This window comes from Tauraco erythrolophus, chromosome 2 (assembly GCF_009769465.1).
Source record: "Tauraco erythrolophus isolate bTauEry1 chromosome 2, bTauEry1.pri, whole genome shotgun sequence".
NCBI lineage: Eukaryota > Metazoa > Chordata > Aves > Musophagiformes > Musophagidae > Tauraco > Tauraco erythrolophus.
In genome coordinates, this window is record NC_141466.1 from 107,682,127 (window position 1) to 107,706,725 (window position 24,599).

General features: G+C 43.2%; 2 protein-coding genes across 2 annotated transcripts; one reads left to right on the top strand and one right to left on the bottom strand.

Moving 5' to 3' along the window:
• Positions 1 to 1,760: 1,760 nt before the first annotated feature.
• On the bottom strand, positions 1,761 to 14,523 carry NSL1 (NSL1 component of MIS12 kinetochore complex). The gene is made up of 6 exons (XM_086629335.1): positions 14,278 to 14,523; positions 13,956 to 14,040; positions 9,842 to 9,972; positions 6,683 to 6,737; positions 3,861 to 3,928; positions 1,761 to 3,253 (listed from the first exon to the last, which is right to left on the bottom strand). The coding sequence occupies exons 1-6, from the start codon at positions 14,506 to 14,508 to the stop codon at positions 2,975 to 2,977; spliced, it is 849 nt and encodes a 282-aa protein (XP_086485461.1). The 5' UTR covers positions 14,509 to 14,523; the 3' UTR covers positions 1,761 to 2,974.
• Positions 14,524 to 14,593: 70 nt separating this feature from the next.
• TATDN3 (TatD DNase domain containing 3) lies at positions 14,594 to 20,251 on the top strand. The gene is made up of 10 exons (XM_086629323.1): positions 14,594 to 14,656; positions 14,742 to 14,774; positions 14,854 to 14,927; positions 15,128 to 15,212; positions 15,874 to 15,936; positions 17,322 to 17,431; positions 17,825 to 17,880; positions 18,096 to 18,208; positions 19,379 to 19,459; positions 19,863 to 20,251. Exons 1-10 carry the CDS (start codon positions 14,594 to 14,596, stop codon positions 20,004 to 20,006), a joined length of 822 nt encoding a protein of 273 aa, XP_086485449.1. The 3' UTR covers positions 20,007 to 20,251.
• The last annotated feature ends 4,348 nt before the right edge of the window (positions 20,252 to 24,599 follow it).

Genomic DNA, 24,599 nt, shown 5'->3' on the forward strand with positions numbered 1-24,599 from the left:
ATCTGTAGAAATGCCTACACAGAAATTCCAGGTAACGCAGCAGTAAAGGCAGAGCTTTTCTATGCAAGAGAGAAAATAAGCCCAGAAAGCAGCCTAGTTGGCTGAGTTTACATTTTATAAGGGCAGTTTATCGGTGATTTTTGTCTGCACCGAAGCAGCCTACACACACGCAGGCTAGTCGCTGAACGCAGCTTAGCGCAGCACGGCTCTTCTGAAGAGCAGCACGTATCAGAACCAGCTTTGAGAGCACTGGCATGCCCCAGCTTCCAAACAGACATCGCCATCCGCGTGAAGACTGCTGGAAGAGGAGCTTCCCTGCTCGCTCTTTGTAATCCCCTTTACTCAAACACCACGCGTGGCAAAAGCGTGCGTGGATATTGTTCCAATTTGCAGGTTTTTCTTGGGAAGGGATGGCCCACCCTCGGGAGTGACAAGCACGCTGCTGGACAGTACACACTAACGAACAGCAAGACGTTCCATCTCACCCCGAAACCCCAAGAGATTCAAACTTGGTTTGCAAATGTTCCCAAGCATCCCTCACCGTTGGGCCGTCTTACAAAATTCAAAGGCTAAATAAAGAAAAACTACCAGACATTTCTTGATGCAATAGCAATTCACCCAAAGTTAAAAATAAGAAGTTTGGATATTGTGACACTTGTCTTGCACAACACTGCCAATTTCTATGAAAAGTTAACTGAAGGACAAAAGGCTACCGGAATGGGAAAAAAATGAAGTATTTTATATATTTCTGCCAATGGGAAGATTCCAGGCACTGCTAGTGGTAGGTATCACTTGCTGTAGAAACTGGCAATTTGAAAAACAGCTGAACATTGCAGTGTTGAGGTTAGCTCATGACAGAACTTGCATTTACCCCTTCCATTGCCACTTAGCAAAAAACAGCCACCAGAGATTTGTAAATTGATATTTATAGACTACACCTGGAATCTTTATTGTTTTCCTTATCCTTCTTTACAACGTTTATTTGGCCAGTGTTTCCAGACGCAGTTTTCTCTTTCCACCCAGCTGCAATGGAAACAAGGGCCATGGAATTAGGCCTGACTGCTCTCGCTGAGGGAATCCATTCCCTCTTCCTTCAAATCCCACACAGACCAACTATCCTGCAATCTCTTAACACACACTGTGGGCTGAATTCATTAATTCGCTTATTAAGTCTTTATCCACAGTGCTCTCCCTCATTTCCTACAGCATTTGTCCTATCTTGGCCATTTTTGATGGGACCTCTTCAGAGATGTGCCTATTCCTAGCTATTTGCTATACTTGCCTATCATTATTCACGGAGAAGAGCAGGGAATCTTCCTGTTAACATAAGACAAGGTTCAAATACTGTAACGGTAGCCAAGTAACATCTTGCAAGGCTCATCTTAGTCTAGGAACACTCAGGTTAAAGATCATCTGTGCATCTTGGTGAAGAAAGCCACGGTGGGGATTTTCAACGCAGCACGGAGCACACGTACTCAAAGCAGCTAGAACAGCAAGTCACTGTGTGAAAAACCGTCCCAGTCACAAGTTCCACAGCTTTGCAGCTCCAGTCCCTCTCACATCCTGTCCTCCCTTACATTAGACACTTTGTAGCCCTGAGATTAATAACAGTTGTGAGTTCAAAGGCGGTAAATGGAACTACTTCAGTTACTCGAGCCAAAATCTAACACAGATGTCTTCTGAAGTACACTCGCTGTTCAGTCGCCATCTATTCCAGGATTAGAACTGACAACATTATCTGAAACTTTGATCTTCCTTAAATGATTTAATTTACTTTGTATAAAAACACACGTTTGTATATACAAGAGCAATGGGAAACAAATATTTACATTTGATTAAATATACAAAGTCTCAGTACAGATGCTCACCTTTACAAAACAAACGATGCTAAAATCTGTCACGTTTTCTTGAAAATTTTCAGTCTTAGACATTAAGTTGGACGCATCTTCTTACCACAGTACATTTCATTAACAAAGCTTCTAAAAACCCCCTCAATTTACTGCGTGAGAAATACGTTACATGTTAGACATGAGTATTTACTGCAAGCATACGCAATCATAAACCAGAAAAAGTTACGAATGGTTAAGGCACAATGCTCAATTTAGTACTACTGTGCAATCGTCTATGTACTAACATGTAAAGGGGAAAAAAAAGAGTAAGCTAGCTCAACACCATTCACTGGTAGCCTATACTGATCTTTAAAGTTTAGTCAAACATCACAAATGCATACGTGACCCAAGTCAAGATCCTGTAATGTGTGGAAAGATTGTCCAGGAAACCCCCAGACTGCATAACTGGATTACATGAAACGAAAAATCAGATGATAAGCTGTGGATGGTCGAATCCTTGTTCAGAAGAGCACACTGCAAGTAAATACATACAGTTACTAAAAATCCAAGTTTAAACAAACACGACTAGAAATACGCGCAGCTGACCTAAACTCATGAAAGGTGGAATAGCAGGGACCTGGAAAGTCATACCAAATCTGGTGTTTTCAATATGTTCCGCTGGGAATTTCTTTTTATTTGTTAAAAAATAGCCACCTGACTCAGAAATAAATGAAGGTGCATTAGGAGAACTAGGCATTCTCCAGCCTCTGTAGAGACACGCTTAATGTAAACGAGCACTTAGTGGTTTACTAAAAGACTGCTCACATACATAAAGCATGTGCAGAAACTCTGAGAAGCACGAGGACTCAAGCTAAATGCCGTAATAAAAGAGCAAAAAATGAGAGTTAACAGGCAAATATACTTGCTGGATATCGGATGCTACTGGTACGCATAGGCTTTCACATGCCATCAGTGTGACAGTAAAAATAGAAATATTTAAAAGGATCAAAGACTAAATAATTAAGGAAGCTCCCATGCATAGTACTGAATTAGAGGGGAGACAAAGTTTTAAGAAAAAAGAAAGACTAAGCACACTGAACAAGAGTACAACTGAGATTCCAATCTGAAAATACTAAACGAGATATTCATGTGCTGAGATTAATCTTCCTCCGTCGAAGCGGGTAGCGTCTTCTTTCTGGTGAATTCACGACTTTTTTTCTTTTTAGCAAAACATGAGGATTTTTACTGGTATCAGCGTCTGTTGGTGTGACTTCCCCTGGTGATACGAAATTTTGGACGTGATTTTCCTCCTTCGCCTTGCAACCAGCAAAGACTTCTTGCCGCAGCTTGCAGAGTTCTAAGACTGGTTGCCAAGTTAACGCTTGGGAAAAACCTTCTGCTCTTTCTATTAGTGCTGGGAGAGACTGCAAAAACAAACCCAAGTATCTCAAGTTACATGGGAAAAGTAATGGTTACAATGAATGAAATACCTTAATTAGATTCTGACAGGCACAAAAGCTTCAGTGTCTGCACAGATGATCCTTAGCAAGGCAGGTCAAGGTTGGGAACTCAGTGCTACCAGCCTAACAGTGACCAGGGTCTGCACTCAGAGATCACGCAAAGAGTATGCCAAATTTAAATGTTCCTTCATTACATCTCTAAGCTGAACACATATCACAGGAACACCGCAGTTCATGTCTAAGCTGGAACTGAAGTAATAAATGTCACATGCTATATGAAGTTGTGCAGGTCTTCAAAAGATGTTTTATTTTTCAGATGCTGCAAGTTCTAAAATCTCTGTAAAAACTATTTCCTATAGCCACAGGGTAATCTTCCTTACTACTGTGTGAGGGGGAATGCTTTACAGACACTTCAGCAGTCCAAACCTAATGACGTTCTTGCTTCAAAACAACACACGCAGGCTTTTTTTGTACAGAATTATAACGAAGATGAGTTAGAACTCCTTTTCATGACATATTATCAGATCAAGAAAATAAAAAAATATCCTCTTGGAGCACACAGAGATCTCACCTTCATTGCTCCACTGATCTGTTTCGATACCAGTTCTGTCACCTGCTTCAGATCTGCGATGTAAGCATCTACAGAAAAACATAAAGCCCAAATAAACCTCTGAAACGTAACGCCCTCTCCTCAATACTTGCTATTGACTTCTTACAAATCGGACAGAAAAGCAGCAGAGTCCTGTATAAAACTCAAATCTACAGCATGTCCCTTTCATTATGGCATTGAGGACGACAGCTTGTATGTTTTATCTTACTATTATTACTCTTTATCACTCAAAATGTAGTAGTATCTAGAAGTCTCAAATATAGCAAGCCACAAAGTTCTTCACTAGAAAACCTATAGCTTAGACAAAACATGAGACGCAAAGACCGTATTTGACATAAAGGAAGAGAACAGCTATAAAGAAAAAAAAAAATCTGTTTTCAAACCATTCGAGCTCATATTACATTTGATATAAATGCACAAAAAGAGAAGAATAAACACAACTGTGGAGAAAATGAAGTGAAGGAAACTCATTTTAAAGAGGGGAAAAAAATTACCTTACTGCTCCAACAAGTCAGCTTTTACAGTAAATGCTACGTTTTTCTCCTGGCTTAACTTACCAAGCATTAACACCAAGAATAAAAAAGAACCAAATGCCAACAACATGAACTGCCTTAATTCTGCTGTGTTAATAAGAAAAGAATGAAAAAGAAACTTTCAGGAACACTGAAGCAGGCAACAGGTGCATAATACTGGAGGGAAATGGCACGTATTTGATTGTGGTAGCAATATGACAAGATCATCAACGCCATTTAAGTTTTTGACAACTGATTTACAAGCAATAATAATTCTTTATCCAAGAGTTAAAACTCTTTAAGTTATTATAAAACTCTTTTGCGCATTCGCTGCCATTATTCTGCCTGCAATGCTATGCCATCAACAAAAACAGCAGTGCTCCTGGAAACTGAGCAGCCTCACCTCCATTACTATTGTTTTTCCGTAGGGTTCCACCAGTGCCTGCAGTAGGATACAACGTTAGATGGTGCACATACCACTAAACACAGAATTCTGCTTTGAAGTCAATCTCATTAGTGCTACTGAAGCTAATTTAAGTCAATCACTGTATTCTAGTGCAGGGTGACAGCGATCCCCTGCTGAAATCCAGTAAGCAGCAAGAGACTGTGTTTCGTTAAATTGTCTGTCCGCATGCCCAACATGCTCATCAGACACGGTTTAAGAACGTATAATCCATGTATGAACACGGATGCTAAAATGCACCATCATTCAGAGTTTGGAAGGAAAAACAGTCCAACAGCCGCCTCTTTAGCCACACCACAGAGGCCTATGAATGGACATGCTCTGAAAGAAGGATATGTCCATAATGAAGCATTCTTACAGTAGAGTATTGGGATCAGAAGGCTCGTGACCCTATGAAACAGCAAGGAAGGAGTTAAGTAAAAGTGAAAATAATTACTTGGATTATTCCAGTTATACAGAAAGACAGACAGACAGTTAAATGAAATTTGCCTGCAGGAGTTCAGCTTGACATGGACAGCACTACATTCCTCAGTGTTCAAGGCTTTCCAAAACATAGGGAAATGAAAAAAGGAAACGAAAGGTATTGAGTAATCTAAACATTTTTGGTTTCTGGCCACTGTACTTGCTAAACTGGGATACATAAACTTCCCAAAGACTACATAATACTAAAATTCAGCAAACACTCTTATGCTATCTTGGCTAGGACTTTGCTGTTACCAAACCTAAAAAGGCAACGCCATAGTGCAAACTGTTACTAACTTACAAGTAAAGGTTAATTCACATCAGAAAAGCACAGATCTGGAAAATAGAAACCAAAAGAAACCAGATCCGAAGTGACGCTCTTTACTGCTCCTGCTAGCTGCTTTGCTGCACAGGCTGGCATTTCTGGAAGCAATGTCTCCTGTTTACAAAGAGGAAATGATGCTTAGAGTGAAGTCAGATCAGCAGAGTGAGAACTGGGAGATTAAGCTCAGCTTCTCAAACTGTAACACCGCTGCTTATTACACCAGCTTTACATCACGTGCAGTAATCCATAGTGAGGGTTCTGTGACCACGCTTTTCATCTTCTTATAGCACTGGTAAATTCTGTCATTTTTCAATACTTAAGAACAGGCAAGGCAAAACTTTAAATTTCTCATGGCCAGACTTAAAAAAGCACATCCCAATCACCAACTGCAAAAGACACCACCTTGTTCCAAGGAGTTGTATAACCCATCTTTCAAAAGCATGCAGCTAACTTCTGATGACGTTTGCAGTTTTGTTCTTCACCAACCCATACAAATGACACAGACAGGATAAAATCTGACGCCCACTTCGTAAGTTAGCAGAGTCAACACCACAGAGTACTACACAACTGCTTTCAATTCCCTGAAGAAACTGAATGATTAGGAAGAGAGACTGAAGCATTTCTAGTATTCATGTAAAACGAACCCAAGAACAGCCAAAGTATAATGTCAGTGATCCATCTAGTTCCCCATCTGGCCTCCACCAGTGGTGCAGGAAAGAAGGAAGAAAACCTTTTGAAGGTAGCTCTGTGACAATTTTTACTCCACACCCACACGGCGGCCAGCTTTTGCCTTTAAGTACAGCGCTTCACAGCAGACAGCACTTAGAAGAAGACAAACGGATACAACAAACTGATGCAGCAATATTATGCAGTTATGATACACTTCTGGCTATTTTAGTTAATTATTCAATTCAGCAATAATTTCAAACAAGCTTAAAGCAAGTTGCTTAAATATTTACAGCTAGCCAGTAAGGTAGGCAATGTTTCCTCAGTACAGTCGCCCTCCCCGTGAAATCCTTACCTTGCGATGGCTGTGATCTTATATCTTCTGGTGTCACAGAAGGCTGGTAGAGCTTCTGCATATTCAAAAGAAGAAAAATTCTGAAATATCCCTTTTGTTTAATATATATCTAATACACACATAGCAGTCAGAACAATACAGAAAGGCTAATACCTGGAGATGGTGGGGGAATTATTTGGATAAAGAATGTACTAGAGGTACAGGTTATCGATACTCCGTTATGGAACTAGTGTTCTGGTTAATACAGTTAAGTTCACTGCAAATACATCTCCCAAATCTGCTTTGGTTTACAGAATTCTAATTATTAAAGCATGAGAACTAAACTGAAATCCAGGCATTCTGGAAGAAGCATTGCCACCTGCTGCACGGCCGAGGAAAAAGAGCTGCTCTGGCTTATAAGGAGCCATTCACAAAACCAGTACGCTTTCACAGAGGAGGAAACTCAAACAAAGGGTACATTAAGACAAAAAGCTAAGAAAAAGAAAACTATTTAAATGACTACATTCTAGCCCTGCAATTACTTATGCACGAATAAGAAGACCCTCCCTCGCAGACCAGGCTCTTTGGTCCTACTGCGAGTCTTGTGACTTGACATCAGCTAATTGGGACATGAAGTTAACTAATAATAAATAATGAATACAACTATCATTTAGTTACATTAAAGGTGGAATTAGAAGTAGCTACCGGGGAAGAAGGAAACAAAGCAAAGACATGGGAATGCTTAAATTGTATCATCTGCAGGTTAGTGCTCTTCTCCACTTCCGGAGCTGTCCCTCAACCTTCGTTGACCAAAACCAAGTAGGGGTGAAGTCAATTATTCCTCCCTGTAGTTTTCCCAGAGCAAATTTTTCACAGTTCACACATCTTCTTAGCAAGCTTACAGTAAGAGCTCCGAGCAGAAGAACAAACATTGCTTGCATTATCCTCAAACATAACAGAAGGTATAGAATGAAAATCTACAGGATGATCTCTTTCTTTGGCAATTATAGGGAGATCACCACACTGAACGAGTGGTTCTCTTCAGATAAGCTGCAGTTAATTACCGCGTCTTCATAGCTGCTCTTTATGCCTCAGAAAACACGCACCACAGGAGTAGCTAGGGTCAAAAAAGAAAATAAAAATTCCTCAACCAAAAGCAAAGAAATCACCAGCGCTTTCACAGAAGCAACTGAGAGGGGAAAAAAAAGCCACTTCATTTACAGAGATAAACTAAAAACTTTCTGTATTCTTGCAGACACTTTTAATTAAGATAATCATCTAGTTGAGGTGGTGTAAAATTTGAAGAGGTCAGCAACAGCAAAAAGGTAGTGTGAGAGGCATTCTAAATAACTAATCCACTTTGGGACTCAGGTAGAGCATAGATTTCCTTTTGCAGAAAGATTAAAAGGTCTTGTTAAATCTCGATGTATGCAATAGCATTACACCTTGAAGGAGGTGATTCTGCCCCTCTACTCTGCTCTGGTGAGACCCCACCTGGGAGTACTGCGTTCAGCTCGGGGTCCCCAACTGAAGAAGGACATGGAGCTGTTGGAATGAGTCCAGACGAGGACCACAAAGATGATCTGAGGGCTGGAGCATCTCTCATATGAGGACAGGCTGAGAGAGTTGGGGCTGTTCAGCCTGGAGAAGAGAAGGCTCCAGGGTGATCTTATTGCAGCCTTTCAGTACTTAAAGGGGGCCTACAGGAAAGCTGGAGAGGGACTTTTTACAAGGGCGTGTAGTGATAGGACAAGGGGCAATGGCTTTAAACTGAAAGAGGGGAGATTTCGATGAGATCTAAGGAAGAAATTCTTCCCTCTGAGGGTGGTGAGGCACTGGAACAGGTTGCCCAGAGGAGCTGTGGATGTCCCATCCCTTGAACATTTCCAGGCTTTGAGCAACCTGGTCTAGTGGAAGGTGCCCCTGCCCCATGGCAGGGAGGCTGGAACCAGATGATCTTTAAGGTCCCTTCCAACGAAATCATTCTATGATTTTATTTTAGTTGAGTTTTTTTGTTTGTTTTACATCCTTGATATATTGCCAAAACAGAGAGATTACAAAAAGCAGTATATGTCAGAAAATATCTCAGATTTAAGACAAATATATACCCATGCACTTTTACTTACTGTAAATCACCTATGCTTGGCTAACCTAGCGAGTTACTTACTTTTGCCAACTTTAGTCCTCAGAAATGCAATGCAGGTTCTTAAACAACTTTCTAAAAAAAACACAAAAAGCCCTGTCTTCTTTAGCATAGAATCATAGAACAGCTGAGGTTGGAAAGGGCCTGTAAAGACAGTCTAGTTCAACCCTCCACTGAAAGCAAGGCCAACTACAGCAGGTTGCTCAGGGCCTCATCCAGTCAGCTTTTGATTATCTCCAAGGATGGAGACTCCACAGTCTCACTGTGCCATCATTTGACTACCCTCACAGTTCTTTTCTATTTTTATTTTTAAATAGTTAAATGGAATTCCCTGCATTTCCATTTGTGCCCATTGCCTTTTGTCCTTCCACCCCCCCAATGGAAAATTAACTCCTAATTAATAAACAGGTAAGCAAAAGCCAGGCCTAACACAACTGCAGGAAAGAAACCTAGCAACCAAGGACATGACTGAGTTGTTTAATGCCAGTAATTACTTTACACTCAGTGTCAAAAAAAACAGAGAAATTACTGCACCTATTCATTAAACCACTTTACTTTTTTCTTTTCTTTACTGAAAGTACTTACTCAGTGTAGTCATTAGCTCAACAAAAGTGCTTAGGAAAACACAGACATCTTTTTCAAAGTCATATACTGCACATGATGATATCTGTCTGTATCATAACATTTAGCACTTCAATCAGCCTTCAGCCAAGGATTTCAGAAACCCGGATTTGACAAGATACACAGGTGCATTCTGGCTTATAAATCATGAATCATCATGTCGAAGCAATCTGCTTAAGTAACCTGCTGAACTGTGCCACAGGCCCCATTCACTCATAGTCACACCACTTTGTCATAATCTCTGCTCTACTGAAGGACAAACTAATACAAAGAAACAATTTCACTGTATGACCAAGAATCAAAAGCAACTATGGGAAGGAGCTTAAAGGTCAACACTCGATGATTTATTTCTTCAAGTTACATGTGGTCAACAGCTACTACATGCAAAGGTTTTCTGAAAATCTTAGGTTACTCACCAACATCTCTTGCTCTGCTTTCATAGTTTGGATAGCATGCATCAGTATCTTTTTAGGCCACTGCTTACGCTTTGCTGCTGTCTCTACTATTAGTTCATCAAACTGATCTTCAAGAATTTTGATGTTGGAACCTAAAAATTACAAACACACAAAGTTACTGTAGGAATTCTCCTACCATTTTGGGTTTTATTTGAGACAAATTTGTGAGGAAAAATACAGCTTTAGATCTGAAATTAGAAATCGTGTGATCAACAACAAAGATAAAGATCTGTCTTGGATCTCCTTGTAACGTGATACAGAAATCGGAACACAACTTGGTGTTACTTTTGAAGTAAGGGAGCTAGTGAGAATGGAGAAGGCAGGGAATGATCCGGGGAAAACACAAAATGTTCTTTTCTTTATGCACTCTGAACCTATAAGGAAAATCTCACAAAAAATGGTTATATTTTGAGATAATTTGTTTATCAGTAGAAGACAAGCAATGCAAGATGCAGTAAGAAAAACGGTTTATCTGTGTAATTTACAAGCATTAAACAAACAACTGACCAAACAGTAATTTGAAGCCTAACTGATTTTATATCATACAGAGCAGGTATGCAGTTTAATTTTAAAATCCATCTATGAATTTTTGACAACATACCATGCCAACTTAATGAAACAGGGTTCATGGAAATACACTGCATCCTGAGCGCATCTGTAATTACCAGTCGCATGGAGTTTGCATTAAAAAAAACACATCTGCTTTCAACATCTGAGGCCCAAGAGACTGTATCTGGTAGGAGCTAACTTCCACAGCTAACTTGACTAGAGCATTTTGACTAGTGCTATTCTATTACAGGTACTCAGCTTCTTCGAGATTGCAATCTTGAACTTAACAATTTTAAAAGCTTAAGACAGTATTTTAAAACTGGTTTCAAAATTTAATAAATGCCTGCACTGTCCTGACATCTCACGCCATCCTTACAAACTATAAAAATGAAGAGTTATAGAAGAAAACAGAATTAACCACGCAATCTTATATCCTAACTGAGCGTAACTGAAAGGTAGTGCCTATTTCTACATTCTTCCATCTGCATGCTCCCATAATTTTTCTCCCCTGGTGGAGATTTGAAACATTGGCAATGGTCTATTTTTTTTTTTTTTAATTTAATTTTGTAAACTCCTTAGCAGTTGAATTCACTGTGCTCACTAACGTCTTGAGCACAACTTGCAAGCCATGCAATGTTTTCAATCTAGTGGTAAAGAATGGCTTTTGAGCACCCTCTCTTGGTCAATCTGTGCAGGATCAGGTGATTGTAAACCTCAGAAAGGCATGATCAAGGTTTTAAGAGTTTGTGGGTTTGTTTTGTTTGTTTGTTTTAGGATCACCATGAATCATTTCAGTATAGAGAGGAAAGACTTGAACCACTGGTCAATGTAAATACTGAAAGCACAAAATGCCAGGTCATTAGTTGGTTATTCAAACTAGATCAGAGAAAGGCAAACAAGTAAATGTGTGTCAAATTAAAAAGGACAATACAGTCCTTACACCTGCTTTATGCCAGCTGTAGGAAGATGACAGTATCTCAGCTGGCATAAAGTTAGACTTGTGCAGACAAAAGCTAACTTACTGAAAATAACATCCAACTGGACAAAGTTTTCTTGTTAAGAAAATCCTCTTAGGAGTTTTTGAACAAACTGGAATTAGTTAAATGAGCCTGAATCGGTTCAGCATTTCGCATCGCGAGATCAGTGCATTTTCGACTTTGTCGTCAAAGGAGTTGGAGTTTTACCATTCCAGAAGCTTCCTGACCAAAAAACAGTTCAAGAACTTCTTTCTCCATAGCCAGTTCAATATATCTGTATTTTTGGCTTCGTGCAATTGTAGAAAGCATCAGGTTACAGGCAAAGAACATCTAACGCTAACACAGGTGAGCAAATGAATCACACTAAAACTTTCTTTGGACACCAGACTACCAAGAATCTCCACTACTATTACTCAAAAGACTCAAATAAAAATATTGTATATGTTACATATAAATATATTACTATATAGCAATAATTATAAACATTTGCTTAATTTGTATATTAAATAGTAGCAACAGACATACTACCAGGGTTTCTGGATAGGAAGAGCTCTTGGCCAATATCCCTATCACAAAATCACTCAGCCTGGAAGGGCCCTCAGGAGGTCTCTCCTGACTCAAGCCTTTTGCTCACAGCAGGGTCAACACCTAGTTGAAACCAGGTTGCTCAGGACCTTCACCCAGCTGGTTCTTGGAAGCCTCCAACACTGGAGACTACACAACCTCTCTTGGCAAACTTTTCCAATGCTCAGCTAACTTAACAGTGAATTATTATTTCCTTACATCAAGTCAGAACCTCCCCTTTTAATTTATGACCTTTGCCTCTGTACACCTCAATAAATAGCTCCACATTCTCAGCAACCTCCTTGCAGGTACTGGAAGGCTGGCTTGTCCTCTCTGGGCTAAGTGAGCCCAGTTTCTTCAGTCTCAGCTCATAGTGCTCCAGTCCCCTGGCCGTCCTGACAGCCTCTGATGAACTCACTTCAGTTTATCAACAATTGGGGAGTCCAAGAATGAATGCACTACTCCAGATGTGCTCTAGAAAGTGCACAGTAAAGGTAAATAATCACTTCCTTGGACCTACTGACTACACTCATGTTAACACAATATACCAGGCTGACTTAGGGTTAGCCTGCCTGGATCCCCAGCTCCTTTTCATCCTGTACCCCTGCAGGGGGTTACCCCTTCAGATTTAGGACTCTGCTTTTTGTCCTTGTTGGATTTCATGAGATTCCCAGAAATGCGTTTCTCCAGACTGTTTATGTTCCCCTGAATGGGCCTGCCCTCGAACACACTCACTGCATGCCACCCTGGTTGATGTCAGCTGTAAATTGGGTGAAGGCACCTTCCATCTCCTCCTCCAGGTCACAGATAAAGACACGAAAAAGAATGGGTCCCAGAACAGATACCTGAGGAGCTCTGCTTGTAATCAGCCCTGAAGTGAAAGTATGAGCCGTTAATCACTACTCTCTGAGCTCTACGATCCAGCTAGGATTCTAATCTACCTAGACTATAACATCCTAGCTTAGATGCTCTGGGAGGCTGTGCCATTGAGTACTGGAGCAATTCCAATGGAAGAACACCAAGACGGTTGGCATCTGAAGTACATGATGTACAAGAAGGAGCTGAGGGACCTGAGTTTATTGAGCCTGGACAAGAGAAGGCTAAGGGGTAACTTAACTGCTACCCTCAGCTTCCTAAAGCGTGGTTCTAGAGGGGACAGAGGCAGGCTCTTCTCAGTGGTGCGCAGCAAAAGGATGAGAGGCAACAGATGCAGTAAAGGAAATTCCAATAGGCCACCGGAAAGAAAATTTTCACCATCAGGGCAGTCAAACACAGAAATTGACTGCCCAGAGAGAGCGGGAAGCCTCCAGACTTGGATCCTATTCCTGTGTTCTAACTTTAAAATTAGATCACCTTACGCTATTCCATTAAATGTTGTATATTCTCTTTATTCTGGATAATAAAAGCTGATGAAATAGAACATGCTCTTTCCTAACCTCCTGAATGAAAAACCTTGCTTTGAAATATCAACCTTCTAAAAGCTTGCTGTAGACTTTCCAGCAAGACAGCTGCCGTTAAACTTAGTTAAACCTTTATTTTTGCCATGTTAACATCAGACACTTTGGGAGTCTCCAAGCTACTTTTCTCTAGTAGTCAAGAGCACTTTAAGTTAGGTAGGCACCACACTAGTGATAGCTGGAACTTGTGCCTCAAGATCTATAAGGATCTTGACACAAGCGTCAAACAAGCAATGTTTTTTCAGATAAAGCACTTTCCTCTTCCCTTTTCTCTTGGATACAGGCTCCTACACATCTTGGTTACCCTTCTTCTCGTTTATGAACACTGCTCTGCAAGAATCGTGCTCCCGCAGTGCAGCACTTCACATCTTTACACGGGCAGATCCGAGCTGGAGTTTGACCTCACCTGCTCCGTGAGCATCCCCAGCGCAACAGACAGCCGGGAGAAAAACCGCCCAACTGAAAACACCACACGCAGAAACCAACACAAAACCACCCGGCAGGAAAATCATGGAAACCAGCGCGTACCGCTCTGCAGCTCGGAGTCACCCGAAGTCTCCTCCCAGGGCTGCCCATTGATGGTAACGTTTTCCCGCACGGCTGTTTCGAAGTTCTGCAAGACACGGGAGAGCCTGAGCGGCCATCCTTCGGGAACGGGCACCCAACACCCGCAGCTGGAAAGGCCCCTCCTGCCTCGCCGCCCTGCCCGGGCTGCCCACCTCGGGGAGAACAGCTACACGAACCCGCCGAGCCGAGGGCTGACGCCTGTGCGGGGCCCCTGACAGGAGCGGCCGCAATCGCTGAGACGAGACCCGGCAGGGCCGCGCCTCCGCTCCCCCCTCAGCCTCACCCAGAGCGCGTCTCCCGCGGCGGCGGGCCCGCCCGGCTGCTCCTGCGCCAGGGCCCGCACGAAGGGCGCGCAGAGCGCCATCACCTCGCCCAGGCCGCGCCGCGAGCAGCACTGCACCCGCGGGTCCCGCCGGGCGGCGGCGGCGGCAGCGGCGGCGGCCGGGCTGAGCGGCGGCCCCACGCCCGCCTCCCCGGGAGGCGGCAACACCGCCGGCGCAGGGCCAGCCGCCATTTCCCGCCTCGGACGGCGGGAAAATGCCGGCCCGGAAGCGGAATCCGTAGCCTCTCCGCCTCTTCCCGTCAGCGCCGGGTGCGGTATGGAGGCGGCGATGGGGCCGGTGGACTGCCACTGCCACCTCGCCGCGCCCTGCTTCCAGACGGTGAGGCGCGGCGGCGCGGGAGGCGGCGGCGGCTTGGCCCCGGCGGCTTGGCCCCGGCGCTGAGGCGGTGCGTGTCTCTTTGCAGGACGTGGCGGCTGTGGTGCGGGCGGCGGAGCAGGTGAGGCGGCTGGCAGCGACCTTCTCCCCGCTTCCCCCCGGCCCGGCTTCAGCGAGGCGGCGGTTTCTGTCTGCCGCAGGCGGCGGTGTCGGCGCTGGTGGTGGTGTCGGAGCAGGCGGCGGAGTTCCGGAGCGTCGTGGCGCTGTCGGAGAGGTGCGAGGCCGGCGGGGGACGGCCCCGGCGCCCGCCCGTGGCCCGGCTGCGGGGTCCGCGCCTTGGCGGGAGCGACCGGCGGCGTGGGAGCTGACGGGGGACGCGCCGCCCTCTTCTTTGGTCAGGCTGGTCTTTCTTTTCGACTTCAAACTTGATTTTTTTGCCGCCTCTTGTGCAACTGATACGTATTCCGTGTTTAGATTCCCAGGGTTTGTTCTGCCATGCCTGGGAGTTCACCCCGTTCAAGAGATTTCGCCAGAGGAGCAGCGCAGTGTTACTTTGAAGGTAAAACACTGGCAAATTAGATTAGTGCAGCTATAAGATGCTGCTGGGACTGCTCAGGGCAGACGACGGGATGCTCTGTTCTGCTTGATTTAACTTCAGATCTGCCCCGTGATTTTTCTGTGCTTCTGCAATACAGCAGACCCAACGGACCAAATCCCAGGGTCCCTTAGCACATCCATTTGTCTGTGTTAGTCCCAAAGCAGAATTGTTCACTGGAGTCATCTGGCCATATTACAGCAGTGAAATGGTTTTAAAAATCCCAAGTGAGTGCTTTGCATACAGTGAACAGCACGCGTGTGTTTTTGCAGATGTCACTTTGTTAGCATGGCAAGCGGAAAGTGACCGTTTGTGCCCTTAGACTGTAAAACTTGGAGAGCTGTCTGCAGCCGTTTACTCTTCCCAGGCTTTTTATGGCCCTTGTTTGAATTACCTCTTTTGCTCCTGAGGAAAGATAACTTGAAATGAAGGGTTGTTAGGTAAAGAAGGGAAACCCTGCAGGTTTCTGAAATCTGGCTGACAGCACAACCCACAGTAATAGCAAGTTTTAAGGTAGAGAATTTAAGAACGATGAAGGAAACTCCAGTTTAATCATAACGCTGAGTTCATACCCCATCCATCTTGTAAGGGCAGTGAGAGTTGCATCTTCAGTTTGTGCTTGCAGGATCTGGATGCTGCGTTGCCACTTATAGAACTCTACAAAGATAAATTGGTGGGGATCGGAGAAGTAAGTAGAATTCCATAACATGTTTAAATGGCTGTGGCTTCGGCAGCGTCTGCCACCAGAATTATAAAAACTTAGTGAATACTTCATCTGCTGTATGTAATAAATATTGCTATCAGTCTGAACAAGTGCTAACTCTGATTTTTAATTCTCTTAATGAGAGAGAATTCTGTCATAGATTTCCCCGATTCCCTCTTTTCCTTCATTATCATTGTTAGGAAACAGATGGCTTTTATGCTGGTGGATTTAGTAGGAAGAATTGTGTAATTATACTGTATCGTCTTGTGCCCGAATGTCTTTTGACTTATTAAAATAGAGGGAGGTAGATTCAGGTTGGATATTAGGAAAAAATTTTTTACCATGAGAGTTGTAGAACACTGGAACAGGTTGCCCAGAGAGGTGGTGGATGCTCCATCCCTGGAGACGTTCAAGGCCAGGTTGGACGAGGCCCTGAGCAACCTGATCTAGTTGGAGAGATCCCTGTTCCTTGCAGGGGGGTTGGACTAGATGACCTTTGAAGGTCCCTTCCAGCCCTAACCATTCTATGATTCTATGATTCTCTGTCACAGTGAAGTGTCGAGTCGCGTTGTTATCCTCATTCAAATCCTTCCTGCCTTCTTCCCTGGCAAAGTTATGATTTCAGCACACCTTACCGACTCATACGGTCCTTTTTACTTGGGATCCCTCCTCTGTCTGTATCCATGTATTGTCTTCTCTCTTAACATTTGTTTATAAACTAATTGAGACTTGAAAGCTTTAGGGTAGAGTCTGCCTCTTTTGTGTGTTGGTGCCAGAAGGACTTATGGCATGTTCTGCACTGGCTGCAGAAAAAGCAGTTACTGGCTTTGTAACTGGCTTTTTTTTACTATCTTTGTAGCTAATCTTGCCATGTTGTACTTGTAGTGTATATCAAGGACTTTGGTTGGTGTCACTGTGAATGGGGTACTTTGGCAAACTTTAAATTTTGCCTGAACATGTTTAAATCAAAGAAGTATAGGATTGATGGATAATTTTTGCTAGAGATAGGACTAAAACTACAGGTTCAGGTCAGAAATTTTACTTCTATTGGAAATCCAGATTTGAGATTTAATCTGAAATAATATTCAATAGAATATAAAACTGCAGAAAACTAATTACAGATTAAAATGTTAAATACACTTTTTAGTAATATCTGCCTGGAAACGCTTTCATAGTTGAAAAGCTTATGGTTGAGAATGGATTCCTTTCTGAGTTGAGCTACGGTTGAGCTCATTTTAATTGTAGTCTCTAGTATATATATTTTGAAATGGCTTGCAGGTTTGAAGCATTTCTTTTTTTTATATATGGTATTGTGATTTAGTCAAGTGTTAGGTCTGTAATTTTTTTCCACTTCTCTTCTTGTGCTGTAGGTTGGACTAGATTTCACTCCAAGATTTGCCAGCACAGAGGAACAGAAGGAAGGACAAAGACAGGTTTTGATCAAGCAGATTGAGTTAGCAAGAAGACTGGATTTGCCGTTGTAGGTTTTGCTTATACTAGTAGGAGAATTTGTCAGATTTCAGTAACATGTGGAAATATTTCCCAGGATTTATAGTTACTAAGAGCCCACAGAACTTTTGTTACACGGATTAAACTGGCATTAGTGTCCTGTCAGTCTCCAGTTTGAGATTTAATTGTAGAATTTTCCCTATGTTTGCACTTACATACAGTGGTCTTCTGTGTCCCATTCTCGTTGCTGTGTCTTCACTGTAGCTAAAATGATTCATATATACGTCTTTAGATTTTTTTTCTGATAAAAGTTGTAGTACAGATTAATTACCTTCTTCCTAAGATGCTGTTAATTTGTTTGTGTTTACAAAAAAAAAAACGTTTTGCTGAATCTCCTAATGCCAAGCCTCTCCTTGCTGTGCAGAAATGTTCATTCCCGCTCAGCTGGAAGACCAACCATTAATCTCTTAAAGGAGCAAGGTAAGTTTTTAATGCATTTTCTCTGTCGTGGGTTTTGGCAACAGAATTTCTTAAGTTGTGCCACGTCTTCACATCAGTTTGTGTCCATGAAACTTGGGAGGAATAGCGCAGAGATTGTGTGTTCATTCTTTATGGGACTGAGGTCCCACTGGAAGCTAACATAGCAGACCTGTTGTCAACACTGGTAATTATTTGGTTTGCTTCTTTTCTCTGAGGTGCTGCAAAGGTCTTGCTCCATGCATTTGATGGGAAGCCATCTGTAGCAATGGAAGGGGTGAAAGCTGGATACTTCTTCTCCATTCCTCCTTCCATTATAAGGAGTGAACAGGTAATGTTTAAGGGAGTTTGCTCCTCGTTGGTGCTTGGGGATAGCAGGTAACAGCTGACAGCTTACCGTGATGGCAAACATGACTGCTTTCACTGTCCAGTTCAAGAATATGCTTAATGTGTACAATTTGAAATGGGACTAGCAGTTCCCATGTACGGTTGCTGTCACCTTGATAGAAGTTTCGGTTGCTTATGTTGCTGCATATTTTTACTTTGGCTAAATTTCTACCTTGGGGGTTTTTGCCTTAGCTAGACTTTTGGTAGGATATTTTGGCTAAAACAGCTCAGCTATTCCTGAGAAACAAGGGTTAAGAAAATGGGCATTTTTTTCTCATATGGTTTCTGGTGAGCTCTTCTTTGGAAGCTTCTGTCAGTGTACTGTTTTAGAGTAGGGACATGATGCGTGGAGAAGGAATAGTTTCTATCTCAGTGCTATGCTGCTTTTTGTTCAAAAGGAAATCTGCTCACAATTGGCTAAATGACAGACCTATGAAAAAGAGTGATTGTGACAAGGCGTGCCCAGAAAAGAAGGAGCTTAATTGCTTAAAGACAGTATTGGTCAGGTTCAGCCCTTGATTTGGTGAAACTGTTCTTTTAATTTCTACTCTGGGCTACGCTAACTTATTTTGGGGTAGCAGTCTGTTTCCATCATGCACCATCATTGCTCTCTCTGATAAGCTCAGGAAACGTAAGGAAGGAAAAGGCATGATTCAAGTGGAGGGGGCGTGAGGGATGAGTATAGATGGGGGTGAGGTTAGGAACTTGGAGAACTGAAACCAAACTGGGGTTTAGGAGTGAAGCAGAGGTGGGAAAAAGGCACATAAATATTACATATACAGAAAAATAGCAAATTCAGATTGCATTGAGAACCCTAAATATAGGGTATTTTGTGCAATATGATTACTCAACTTAATAGATAACAATGCATTCAGTGTTTAAATAATAGTACTTTAGATATTTAGAAAACGGGATAATCCTAATTTGAAGGGCCTTCTTGAGCAGCTTCTGGTATTCTTGCTTTCATTCTGAAATTGTTGATAAAACACAGGCAGTGGCACCAAAGTCTTCTGGCATTGCTTTTAAATGCAGAAGATATCTTCCTTCCATATGTTTTTTTTTCCCCCAGGTCTAAGTGCATAAAGCGTTTAATAGCTGTCTTATTTTCTTCAAGAAGCAGAAACTTGTGAAACTGTTACCTCTGGAAAGTATGTGCTTAGAAACTGACTCTCCTGCTCTGGGGCCTGAAAAACAGGTAAGTGATGTGGAGAGGGACTTCTGTGTGTGTATATCCAAACCCACACCTTATGGAGGTTAGTTACTGGCATGGGAGAGTGAAGTAGCAAAAGCATGGACAATGGGTGAAAGAGGTTGCCAGGTGAAGATTTTGAGATGAAGAAGTCCATGTTCCTGAGGCTGGGAAAGGAGAAGAAATTCCAGGAACGGGCAAAGGGGAAAACAATGCAAGAATCATAGAATCATTTAGGTTGGAAAAGAGCCTTAAGATCAAGTCCAACTGTAAACCAAGAAGAATAGATAGATGTAATTATGCCGCAGTCTGACTGAAGTTGTGTCAGGAGGTGCTGAATCTGAAACACCTGTCATCTGTAGGAATCAGTAATTCGGCCTGTTCGTTTTTGTTTTTTTCTTTTTTTCAGGTGAGAAATGAACCAAAAAATATTTACATTGCTGCAGAGTATATTGCCAAAATTAAAGGAATTCCAGTTGAAGAAGTTATAGAAGTGACTACGCAGAATGCACTGAAAGTATTCCCCAAACTTCGGAACTTTCTTCGGATCTAGACTTAGAAACTGAAATATGTGATATTACAGAAACTTATTATTTATGGTGTAATAAATAAAACCACCACGCATCTTGTCTTAAAGTGGAGTTTTGCTGCTGGAAAGTTCAAGTAGTGAGCAGTGTGTTATATGGATGCATAAGATGGATATTGTGAATTTCTCAAATACCTTCTTCGGGACACTGTCATCTCTTAGATGGGATAAAGACAAGTTGCGCATTTGCATCTCTCTTATGTCTCTGAATAAATACTGGGTAAAGAAGAGCACTGTAAAAGTGTCAGTGTAGTTTCTCGGACTCCTTGCTCAACTGCTCCTAGCCTGGGAGATGGCTAATGTCTGGTCCTTTTATGTCCCACTCATTCCTTAATTTCTGCTGATTGGAAGTCACTTGGTTGTGGGCTCACTCATGATATGTAAGCTCCTGTTAGGCCCTGCAGACTGCACATCCCTTTGTGAGCCATTAAAAAACCCCAGCTGCATGGATGTTCTCTGTATGTTGCGTTGTTTGGGCTCTATGAGTGCAGAAGCAACATCTCTGCAGAAGTAACATATTCTACATCTCTTCAAAATACAGCTGGAAGGTAAGAATTACACCCCTTCTACACCTCTCCTTTTCCCTTGTAAACAGTAACTTAACAGTTGCTCAGATTTTTGCTATTTTGACAAAGGCTTGCTTTGACTTACTTTTTTTTTTGAATCATACTCAAAGTAAGAACCCTTGCTTTGGTCTTACTTCAAGGACTTGCTCTTCTGACTACTTAGTAGTAGGAGACATGGGTTGTGAAAGGGAGACAGAGAAGCCCAATTTTGTGAGATCTTGGACGTGCCCGTCTACTGTGGATTCTACCATGTTGGCCAGTGTCCTAAAACCAATCTTGTGCTCTGTCACAGCACCCGTGTTAACGTGGGCCTGTTGAAATACTGAGCAAAATTTTACTGGTTGTAGAATGGCAATGAATGAGGTGAGTTATGTAGGACACTCGATTGTTCAGAGGGCCACTAGGGAAGCAGAGGCTTTGTGTCCCTAGGGAGAGTTTTAGTAGGTCAGTCAAGAAAACACACAAGTATTAAATTAGTCCCTGACCACGTCGGGTACGAGATCATGCATCGCATCAGCCCATGGTGAGAAGGTTTGGCTTTAAGATTTAAGCATAGTTCTTTTATGTCTCGGGTGCCTATGTGACTTTTCAGATTGGACTCCTTCCTCTCTTCATGGTTACAGCATCTTACCAGTTGCCTCGTTGGAAAATGGTTTGTAATACCCTATTCCGAATTCATCTGATGTCTGCCTTTTGGAGTGTAGGACTGCAAGGCAAGGGTTTGGTTTTTTTTTTTCCTGTTTTGAGAAGGATGCAGATAAAGGTGTCAGCTCTCAGAAAGGAAAAAAAGATGTGAGCAAAAGCCTGGTATGTAAACAATACCCATCTTAAACTTTCGGTTTCCTCTACATTTTCTTCCTCAATTTCTTAAAATTTCCTCAATTTTCTTAAAACTGCGTTGTCAGGAGGGTTTTGGGGGTGTCTTGCTGTCCTTAGCAGAACAGCTGTGGTCTGCTTTTTGCCTAGAGTTAGCTTATTAAGTTTAAACATATGTTCCTGAACAGTTTTCAGCTTGCAGCAGACAACCAAACTTGAAAAATTTGTCTCTAGTACAATGTGTATTCAGATCAGCAAATACCTGAATCTTTGCTGAATGTTCCACTCAAGAGTTGTTGGAGCCATTCATTATCCTGGATCTACAGGAAGCTTTTCCATGACGTTGGGTGAAGGACAGAGTTTGCCTCCAGATGGTGCTAGGGAACAGGTGTACCATAGTCTTAAGAACATTAATGTGATTGACATTAATGATTAATAATAATGTTGTCACAGCAGATGCTAAACAGATGGTACCAGTCAGCTTTACACATGATTCCTGGTGCCTGTGTGAAGGGAAGGCTCCCAGTATTGCATGGGAATGTGATTATGTATAGAGATACTCCTGGTAGAAAGTCAGGCAATGCCCAAGAGTTTGCAGGGTTTTTGTCTTGTTATCAGCCTCTGTGAAATTCTTAGCCTTGGATGAAAACACTGGTTTCCCAAAGGGGGAATACCAGGTATTTCGTCTGCTCAAAGCCCCTCTCTCTGCAAGGGGGTAGTACTGCTTTGGTTCAGGCTTAGCCTCACGATCAGATGATACCTGGCCTGAGCTCTCAAATCCTTTTGGCTGCTGCAGCGTTGCAAAAACCGGTTGACCAGTTCATGTCCCACAGCTCCCGGCTCATCAGGGCACTGCTGAGGGCCGCCAGCTCCACACGGGCCACAGGGGACTGCGGGACAGCCCGTGCCTCCCAACTCTGTGGCAGCAGATCCCAGAGGCGCTCGTGGTGGTGCGGCAGCATGGCTGAGGCTGGAGAAGGAGGCACGGGGTTGCTTCCCGCTGGGCGAGAGAAACCTGGCACTGCAGCAGCCGTGGGTAGGCTGAGCCTGGCAGGGCGCCCGCAGCAAAACAGACCGACGTTGTCCTCTGCTCAGACCTGCGGCGCCTGAGCTAAGTCAGGGCGTAGGTGGCCTGGCGCTCCAGAAAAGGAAAACCGAGTGTCGTTCCCACCCTGTCTCAGCATCCCTGATACCAATAAAGGGTGAGAAGCAGCACCCTTTCTCCGGTGCCGTTGGTTTTGCTGCATGAGCTGTGCCCCAGGTACCTGCAGCCAGTGCCGGGGGCGTGGCGGGCGCTGGAAATAACGTCTGTCGTTGTGTTGCACAGGAAACTCAACTTTTTAAGGTGCTCACTGGAGACTGCTGGTGGCCCTAATGTACCGCGAGAGGAAGTCTGGTTTCTGAGCTGGAAAACATCGTTTGTCCCTCAGCAGTCCTCCTGTGTCTTTACTTTGCAAGGGGAATTTAGCAGAGAGCTTGCGTTTCTGCCTGCAGTCCTGGGCTAACACCTGGTCCGGATGGGTTTGGCAAGGCAGGACGGCTTGTGGGGAGCCATGTGGCTGCACACCATGGAACCCTCCATCCCCACAGAGGCTGGCCTTAGCAATATCAGCGTGTGTGCTGAACCCTGTTGCAGCTTCTCAGGTTGTCTGGACAAGCCATGTCCCCTCCTGTGTAGCACAGGATACTGGAGTGGCCAGGGACGTACTGGGAGAAGGACCTGGTGCAAATTAGGCTGGATGCCATGTTTTGCTATCAGGAAACCTGAGGGGAAATAGAGAGAAAGCACAGAGTTAGTGGAGACCCAAGTTTTCTTTTCAGTTATGCCATTAATTTTGGGTGACGCTAACAGCCTCATTGAGTGCCATCTCATGGAGATGGAATGGCACGGACAGTCTGCAGCCGTATGGAAAGGGGTAGATCCCAAGCTCCATCTGATACTTTCAGCCATCACCTTTCCCTGGTTCACTACACACAGCCGATCTGATTGCCCTTTATACGACTCCTTATGTCTCTTTATCTTGCGGAATGTACATGACACGATAGAAAAACCAAGAAAGGTTTGTTATTTCTTTGGCGTAATTAGTGCCTCACTCGTTAGTCAGTACTCTGTTATTGATGCAGCTCTGGCTGGTACAGCTTCTGCCAGAAAAAAAAAGCCCCATGTCGCTCAGTTCTTTACAGGCTTAAAATAATGCACACAGATGCACTTTGTGCACCAGGGACTCGCACACGTGCAAGGGCTTACAGCGAGCGCATAGCTTAACCCCAGCCATAAATAATGAGGGGGATGCAGGGTGACGGTAATCATGTGAAGGTACTTTCCATAGGTTGAGATGCAGAGCTTGTAGATCTAGAGAACTTTTAAAGTGGATTTATCTGTTGATGGAGACAAAATAGTGGATGAGGGTAGGGTTTACCTTGAATCAATAGCAGGAGCTGGAAGGACGCTAAAGTTACAACTTCTTGGCTGGCTGGTGTCATCGCCCTTTCATCACCTGTGCCAAGCTGTTTGCAGGACTCGTGTGGAACAAGACTGAAGTGGTTTTGCTTGGAGGCCAAGTGATCGGCAAGAGTGGGGTGGATATAGTAGAACTAAAAGGTTCAGCATAAGTCACTTGAACTCCTCAGATCCTGGAGATGCCCTCTGAGTTCAGGACTGACAGCTAAGAGTCTGTCTAAGGGCTCTATCTGTGCTCACTCAAATAGTTTTTGGAGGGCTGCAGGTGGATCATCCTCCTGTGGCATTTCTTCTGAAACTTGGTTTTAGCCACAGACTACGGGGCCTGAATTTGCTGAACGCTGGGATGAATTGCGAGGGTGATGAGTTTTTCCAGATTTCAACACGGGAACAAGTGAGGAGATCGTGATGAAGCCAAATGGATGATATGCTGTTTAATCCTGCTGTTTCTTGTGATAAGAGTTTATAAACAAATTGTCCAAAGACTTTTACTGGAGGTGCTTCCCACAGGCTCCTATGCAATGCATAGATAGGCTCTGTAGAGGCAAAACCAAATAAATAATTGGCTGGAAATGCAACTTTCATCACTAATGAACTTCGGCTTTTGTTTGTTTTTTCATTAATGCAGGCTGGGGTTTGAGCCTCTGTTCCCATTACAGAGCAGGAAAACTAATTTGAGAGAGTCACTGGCTTAGGAGGAAGGTTTGTTGTTCTTCT

Coding starts and splice junctions, on each gene's coding strand:
- NSL1 (XM_086629335.1), bottom strand. CDS start 14,508: ATGGCGGCTGGCCCTGCGCCGGCGGTGTTGCCGCCTCCCGGGGAGGCG. Junction 14,041..14,277: donor CCGCGGGAGACGCGCTCTGG/GTGAGGCTGAGG, acceptor CGTGTCTTGCAG/AACTTCGAAACAGCCGTGCG. Junction 3,254..3,860: donor AGATCAGTGGAGCAATGAAG/GTGAGATCTCTG, acceptor TTGTTTTTGCAG/TCTCTCCCAGCACTAATAGA.
- TATDN3 (XM_086629323.1), top strand. CDS start 14,594: ATGGAGGCGGCGATGGGGCCGGTGGACTGCCACTGCCACCTCGCCGCG. Junction 14,928..15,127: donor GTCGTGGCGCTGTCGGAGAG/GTGCGAGGCCGG, acceptor TTCCGTGTTTAG/ATTCCCAGGGTTTGTTCTGC. Junction 15,213..15,873: donor AGCGCAGTGTTACTTTGAAG/GTAAAACACTGG, acceptor TTGTGCTTGCAG/GATCTGGATGCTGCGTTGCC.